The sequence below is a fragment of the Gymnoscopelus microlampas genome, assembly GCF_963454915.1.
Source record: "Gymnoscopelus microlampas genome assembly, chromosome: 22".
Taxonomy (NCBI): domain Eukaryota; kingdom Metazoa; phylum Chordata; class Actinopteri; order Myctophiformes; family Myctophidae; genus Gymnoscopelus; species Gymnoscopelus microlampas.
The window spans coordinates 5458893-5467239 of NC_139959.1; the positions used below are offsets into that span (position 1 = coordinate 5458893).

At 41.4% G+C, this 8347-nt stretch overlaps 1 protein-coding gene across 1 annotated transcript in view; it reads right to left on the bottom strand.

The window, feature by feature from the left end:
* Positions 1-8077, bottom strand: part of LOC311039086 (leukocyte elastase inhibitor-like) — a 13468-nt gene extending 5391 nt beyond the window's left edge. Inside the window, exons 1-6 of the mRNA XM_084048728.1 lie at positions 7922-8077; positions 6473-6658; positions 1971-2075; positions 1228-1368; positions 548-690; positions 195-249 (exon numbers count right to left, since the gene is read on the bottom strand). Of these exons, the coding sequence (XP_083904854.1) occupies positions 195-249; positions 548-690; positions 1228-1368; positions 1971-2075; positions 6473-6649 (621 nt within the window). The 5' untranslated portion in view covers positions 6650-6658; positions 7922-8077. The remainder of the gene's footprint in view (positions 1-194; positions 250-547; positions 691-1227; positions 1369-1970; positions 2076-6472; positions 6659-7921) is intronic.
* Positions 8078-8347: the final 270 nt, after the last annotated feature.

The following is an 8347-nucleotide window of genomic DNA, read 5'->3' on the forward strand; positions in this document are numbered from 1 at the left end:
GTACGACCTATGGCTCAAGGTTTATAGGCCAAAACATGAAGGGCCTTTTATAGGCGGGGGCGGCCTGGCGGAGAAAATGAGAGGCGAGCGGGCAGGTAGGGAGGCGTGGCAATCTAACAGCTGTGCTCGTTTCACACACCCGCCCGCCTGAAACAAGAGCTGGATTGTGGTCAACTTTTTTCCCACGTATTCACACATGAGGAGCGCATTGCGACCACGGCTGATCCAAGCGAGAACGCATCTCCCTGTCTATAGACAATGACATTTACAATAACGGTCTTTATCTAAGAGCCTTGCTCAGAAACACCTCATTGGTAACTGTTGAATGGTTGAGAATGTATTATGCCAGTGGTATATTGGATTCAAACCATTGCATTTCCAATCAGCTGCCGACTTTCCTAACCTTTAAGCCTAAGTTTCAGTTTAAAGTCTGTTCTTTTCGCAGAGTGACGACACAACTATACAAAGTATAGATGAGCCCTTAGGCCGATTTTGATTGATTGATTGATTGTATTTCTATGGTCTCTCATTACCTACTCTGACTTACGTCCTGTGCGTGCGCCCGTGTGTACCTTGTGTCTGTTTCTCTACCCAGCCGTTGATGTTGACCCTGGCCGCCTCTGCCATGGTCTTGAAGTCCACAGACTCCAGCTGTGCATTGTAGTGTTTTTTGGTGGCACCTAAGAACTCCTGGAACACACACACACACATTTTAATTCTTTATTTGAATCCAAATTACAATGAATTTACAGGGAAACAAATGTAACGGGGTTGATAGTTCATGGCACCTAAGGATACACACGGCACCTTCTCCTCCACACAGACAAACTGCCTATAACAGCTGAAACAGATAAATATTTAGCGAGTTGTTTGGCTTTGCTCTTTGTCATGCCAGCGATTGTTAGGCCACTAGTGGTGATTTTATATACAGTACATGGCCCAGGCTTCCAAATATGAGTATAGAGAATCACACACACACACACACACACACACACACACACACACACACACACACACACACACACACACACACACACACACACACACACACACACACACACACACACACACACACACACACACACACACACTTTTATGTCATCATTCACTACCTCTCTCACATTCATTCATGTTCACACTCGTAGAGCTGGCCAAAAAGATTACCAGTATACACTGAGTTGTACTGCTGTGTCAATAGCAGTACAACTGCCACGCACGCACACACACCTCAACAAACTGGTAGGACTGCTCTCCGTAGAGCCGGTTGGCCACGCTGAGGGAGTAAGACGTTCCGGTCTTGTTCAGGTCACTCATGAGCTTGGAGAAGTCCACATGGACGTCGCCCTTGACATTGTGGATGTGCAGGGACTGTGGGAGATCAAAACATTAGACCACTGAGTGAGGGAAGTACATTTGTTTTTATTAGGCGTGCAACCGTTAATCGTACTAATAGATTTGAATAAAATAATCGAATTTGGGGAAAAACTGACAAAAGAAAATGGATCCCCCTTTTTTTTTTAAACAGTAGGGCCATGAAGTCCAATAGGGCTACAAAAAGTTAATCCCTTTCAACTTTTCAACTTTCAAATTTGTAAAACATGTTAAAAGTAGCGGAAATAGCAGGTCTCACAATGCTGTATTCACGCTGTCTTTGCATGACACCATTGTAAGTATAACATAGGTGCAAAATAAACACCCAGCGCCTCGTTGCCGGGGGTTTCCAAAACACGGCGCTTCCATTGTAAACAATCAAAACATTTGCTGTGCACAGGGGGAAAAGAACATCTCAGTGGACACGGCCCATTAATCCTGACACCAAATGACGCATAAAGACTCCCTCACACAGTCCACCAATACAGATAAGAGAGAACATTCCCATCACCAGTGAGTCAGTACCCAGTGAGTCAGAACCCAGCTGCCAGTTAGAAACACAGCCCTTTAGTAGTTAGTTAGCTTTGCTACTGTAGCACCTTCTGCAGGTGAAGAGGCAGTCTGGACATCTGGACCTGCTGTTGCGTCTGTGTCTGTTCTGCTGCTGCCTGACTGGGCTCCTCTGCCTTCGAAAAGCAGAGAACCTGGAGGTGCGATCAGCATGTTGTGTGTCAAAATTAGGACAAAGAAGAAGGGGAAAAAATGCTTTGTCACTCTACTGTGGTATGTGTATCCTCAATGTTCAAGCAGCATACACATAATCCTCAATACTTACCACTGCTAGTTAAGTCAGCAGACTGCTCTTACGGTTCTCTCCAGAGTCTTAAATGTTTTCTTAACCCATTAAGACCTGGAACTGTGTCATTTTTAGATTTGAGCTAAAAAGCATGATTTTACACTTTGGGCTATTCAAAAATAGCAGATATACAAGCTCATAGCGCGGCACCGAGTGCCGCGCTACGTGCTTGTAGATCTGCTATTTCTGAAAAATCGTGAAAATGTGTGCAAATCTTTGAATATATATATTTTTAAAGCGGACATTTTAAACTCAAATCTTTGCTTCTGGGGGGTCCCTGGAACAAGATATTTTGATGGGGGTCCGCGGCCAAATACATATAATTTTGGGGGTCCTTGACATGAAAAAGATTGAGCACCACTGATATACTGTAGAAACATACGTTTTTCAGAATACTGTTGAGATTTAGGAGACATGTAGAATCGGCTTCAGGTCTCAAGTGCACAGGGTTAAATTAGCACTCCGATCTTTGCTGTGCACACACATACGCGTTTACGTCATAATGATGTAGCCCGGTCTATTTATGTGCCATTTTTGTTGGTGACTGAATGCAAATGTTACTTATTTCCACCTATTGGTGACCTGTGCACACCTGAGCTGTCCAGGTGCAGTAGGGTTGGGATCCGGAACCGGAAGAACCGGATCCAGCATTGAGGAACCGGAATCAGTTCCATCACATTTGGAACCGTTCCCGAAACCGGTTTTATCACACTGTCAGAGCTGGTATGTGGAGGACTTCACGTCTGCTATACAATTGACCGCCATAACTCTGAGAGTGTACAAAAATGGAACCAAATGGACCCGTAAGGGTTCTCTCAGAGTTACAGACCTGTAAGGGTCCATTTGGAACCCCCTCAATTCACCCAGAGGGTCTTTGAGAACCACTACAATGATATGTACTGTATGATTGAATTTGTGTTAATCAGAAATGATATTGATATATTTTTGTATACTATATACTGTGGGAATCATTAAAGGGAACCATTAAGGAATTGGACCGTTAGGAGGGAATCGTTAAGGAACCGTAATTGTTAAAATCCCAACCCTAAGAAGGACAGGTCAGATGTTAAGTCATCTTTATACCTTCTTTTGATATTGTTACCCTTTTTGTTTGTTTGGCTTCTCTGTACTTGTTCTCTACGCTCTTACCTGTATTTCTGCCAACTGACAACTTATGTTTGAATTTCCCTCGGGATTAATAAAGGAGTATATGACAACGAATGACCAATGATGTTGTACAGTGGTATCACCTCGTGACCTCCGTTTAGAAAGCGTTAGCCTATCTGAGAAGAGCAATAACTCAATGTGTGGGTGGATTAGTACTAAATATTTGAAGCATGGTATGTGCCAAGTTCATCAAATGTGCCAAGTGAGGAGTGGAGCCGTTCAAAAAGTCTAATGGACTATGTCATCATGGCCAGAGCTGTTTTTTTGCCATGAGAAGAGTTTCCTTTGGCGCAACCCAACGTGACAAAACATGAATTCCTTAGCACAACACTTAAGGATTTACCCAAAGCCTTAAAAAGTTGAGACATGTACAGTAATACTGAACACATGTAATCATTAATACAATGATACGTTAAAATTGCATATAACCCTCAAAGATTGCCTCCAAAAGGGCCACTTACATTATGCCTGCAGGATTACATACTGAATTAATAAAGATATGCATGTGTGTTGGACATGTATATACCGTATGTCTGTTGTTAGGAGACAGAAGTAACAGACTGATAAAACATTAGCCAACAACACTGTGGGCTGATTAGTTTATCACATCCTGCAGTAGTTTATTACATCCTATTTGTGACTGTTGGTGTGTCACTACACTAGTAACTCAACACCCCTAAGTGAAAATGAAGAATCCTATCTTGAAGAGAACCAGTGGTTCCTTGCTTCTCAATTATTTACAGCTCTACAAGCTGTCAATGTGTCGCAACATGATGCATTGTAAGCTTGTAGATCTGCATTTTTTGGGGCAAAGACATTTGGTGAGGACTTTGAAGATTTTTTTTCCAGTTTACCAAGTCTAGAGGTTTAAGTGGTTAATATCAAGTCGGTTATTGGTTCTATATTTTCAGTGAATTGCCCAGCCCTACTAAGACAACAGTGTGACAATATTTCTGACACCCCAGACTCTATGGAGACAGACGATAACACATTCCAGCATGGTCTATGTCAGACATGTCCAAAGTCCAGCCCGGACGCCAATTGTGGCACGAGGGCAGATTTGATAAGGCCTGCTTCTTTCCTCAAATGCATTATTTACGCCTAAAAATGAATTGAGTTGAGTTGTGGCGTGGATGCTGCCATCCATTCGAGTTAAAACGACTTTTAAAATAACATATTTATAGTTATCGTCATTGTTATCGTGCTCGGTGTGAATGGTCCTTACCAGTAGACCAAAGAAGTACGTCACAAAGTATTTGAATTTGATTGCTAAATATATCAGATCGGTACCAAACATCTCATATATGTTGGGCCCTACATGTGGATTTATTATATTGTACATGATTTAAGATCTCATTTTAAATGTAATTGTATTCATTTATTTTTCTCCGTACCATTATGCTATTTCTCAGGTCACAACAGCATTGTACAACAACATTCCAGAATACTTTACATTGCACCATGTAAAAGTTACGCCCGCCCTACAATGTGAATCTTCTGGTTCTCACAGTCAATGGAAGAGAGCAAAAAAAGCCTGGGTACCGAAGCTAAACTAATGAGTGAGGAAACAGGGTTTTCTGGTTGTCAAAGATAATACTGCATTTTAATAGTCATGCTCACCACTCTTTGCTTTTGAGTTTGGCTTTTCAGCAGAAACGATGTCCTGCCTCTCATATTTCCTGTAATAAAACTTGTAATAAAATTGCTGAGTAACATTCCAGCTATGTTAGCTATTTATCGTCTTTTGACCAAGTATATGGCTTAAATGGTTGAATGGGTGTTCAAATCTAGTGTTGATAATTTTACTGACCAAAGAGTGTGTGTGTAAAAAAGGCACTACATGTGTGGTACTGGTACTGTAGTAGCGGCACTCCAAAATAAAAATGCAATACTGTTACCTCAGATTCACATTCTTTATTATGCTACATGAGTAGCATGCCAATGTTTTGGCATAGAGCCTTTGTAGGTGCATAATAAAAATATGATCGTACTTTTATCATCCTTTTATGTTGCATACCATCCCCACCTGACTGCGAAAGGGGGACTCTGTTCCTTTTGTACTCAAACTCACATAATGTACAACAGACCTAGAAACACCTGTTGTACATTGGATATACATATTCCTTGATCATTATATTGGAGTCTGTAGGGTTTCCCTCTCACCCCGTTTTGATGCCCTCTCAGGAACATGGGGCCCTGCGCACAGTGCGTTCTACTTTGTAATTAGTATTTTTTTCCCTCTACACCAAATCTCTTCTCAACATTGCGGGTTGGGAGCCCCAGGGGGGGGGGGGGTCACCAGATGACAGTAAAGTGACAATGTAAGGACTTTTAAGGCCTTTTTTAATACCTCAAAAAAGAAAAGAAATGAAATGAAAAAAAGACCATTACGGCATCAAAAATGATCAACAAACTATACAATAAGAACTGGTCAAACATTGGCCAAATTGTCAGATAATATAAGAAAGAGGCAAAACAGTGCCTTGCGACGTGAGGCGTCACAATATTTATCTGTGGAACCGATTCAAACTAAATGCAATGCCTCAACTCCTACAATTCCAATTGCTTGTCAGGGTGGGAGAGGTCCCCAGTTCAAATATGATTATTTTGGGGTGGGGGTCCCCAGTTCAAATAGTATTGTATTCACCTTGTATATACCATTGGTTCTCAAAGTGGGGTCCGGGGACCCCCAGGGGTACTTGAGGGGGTTCCAGGGGGTCCCCAGCTAAATGATGGATAGGAACCAAATGGACCCTTATGGGTCTGTAACTCTGAGAGTGTACAAATGGAACCAAATGGACCCTAACGGATCCATTTGGTTCCATTTGTACACTCTCAGAGTTAAGTTAACCTTGATTTTACAACATGAATTGGGGTCCCAGAGATAGAAATGCCATTAAATGGGGGTCCGTAGCCCTAATGCATGTCAAACTGCGGGTCCTTAAAATGTATCTTTTCAAATGGGGGTCCGCGGGCTAATAAGTGTCCATTTGGGGGTCCTTGACATGAAAACCACTTTTGAGAACCACTGGTATATACAATCATGACAAACTGTGAAATGTGCGTGCGTGCACCCACCTGTGTCATCTGTGTGTGTGTGTTCCCGCGGGCTCCCAGCAGCACCATGGCCAGAGCAGAGGAGATGCTGATAGGGGAGTAGAAGACATTGCCTGTGCCGTTGTCCTCCGTCAGCTGTTTGAACAGAGCCAGAGAGAAGGTGGTGCAGGCGGCTGACAGGGGGGTGGAGGATGACATGGTGATCTGCTGTGAAGAAAAATAAAAAACCGACACAGACACGTTTAGATTATTAACCCACTAAGACCTGAGGCCGATTCTACAAATGCCTTCTAAAATCAGTTTCTCACACTTTCAAGATTTTTCAAAAATAGCAGATGCACATGCTCGCAGTGAGCTTGTATATCTGCTATTTTTGAATAGCCAACGCAAACATTTAAAATGACACAGAGGCTTTCTCGGTTTTAATGTATTTCTTTTTTTCTGGGGTACTATTTTTATTACATTTTAAATGCCTAGCGATAGAAAATAAAACACATTTAAAAATGAAATGAAATGAACAAGTAATATAAGAATAGCGGTCCCCTCATACATTATTAGAAGGTCAATATCAGTGACCAGAACCAGGGGTAATGCGTTTTCAATGAATCCAAAAATGAGACCCCTTTAAACTACAGTTCACTTAGTACCCTGTGTATACACAATATTAATATTTTCATTATTAAACTGTAATAATGTATATACATTACAAACACAATCTTTACATTATTCAACTGCAGTTTGTTTACCATGTGTACACCGGTATAGACAACTCTTTACACAGTTGAATGGCTTTGGAAGTCATACCACATCATCATAGAAGTTATTGCTATTCGTCACAAAAACAAAGCTATCTAAAATAATTGTTTGGGTACAAGAAGGAGTAGCCACCTTAACATTGTGGGCACCTCAATATCAAATTGCCTTTTTTTTCTCACCAAGAGAACAAAAAGAAAAGAAAGAAAGTAGGCTAAAGAAATTGGAACATGGAAAAGTTGACAAACATGACTTGAACATGCACATCACATCATTATCAGACCTACAATACATCCACCCTTTAACTTGTTTATGCACACAATGACAATATATAATACAATATATCCACAAGTTTGGAGCAATTTGGAGCAATTGTAGAAATATTAGGCCTTAAATGTCAAATGTTCAAGAACTTCAAATCTTCAATTGATCAAAATAAATCCCAAAGTCTTTCCTTTTTTTCTCTCTTTTGTTTACATGTTGTAAATAATAACCAATTTAACATTGAGTGTCCTGGTGCCCACAATGTTTAGGTGCCCACTCTTCCTGTATCCATTTAAAGACCAGGATTAGGATGATTAGATAAATACTGTACACTGATCACCTTGTATACAACATGAAATTAAACACTATTACTATGACATATTCATAACAGCATTGCTGCAATGATTTCTGTACACTATGGTTTTAACATGAGGTGTCTGAGGTGTAACTTACCAGTGTGGTGACTATCCTACTGAACAACTTTTACAGAACTAAAATATGAACATGATATGAAAGTTACGCCCAGAACACACTTCTGCTTGCCAGCTTCTTCTTCCGCGTTCAGAGCAAGGATATTTTTGTAAAGGAGAGGCCAGATGTCAGGGAAACGGAGCCGGACGCTCAACGGAAGGCACTGACGCCACTGATGTCAACGACAAAGCTGTCTTCTCCTTCATTAGTTATCCTAGGTCTGGAAAACATGCGTCACTGTAGCCTCGCCCCCTCGCCCACGCACAACACACACCCATCTGTTTTTGTCTTTGTCGCCCTCGTGTGGACCAGGTCATTATTACAGGTGATGATGTTTCACTCATGCTCCTTGCAGACTGCAAGAGCTCGCCTAGACACAGTGGTGGAAAAAGTCCTGAATTCAAAATG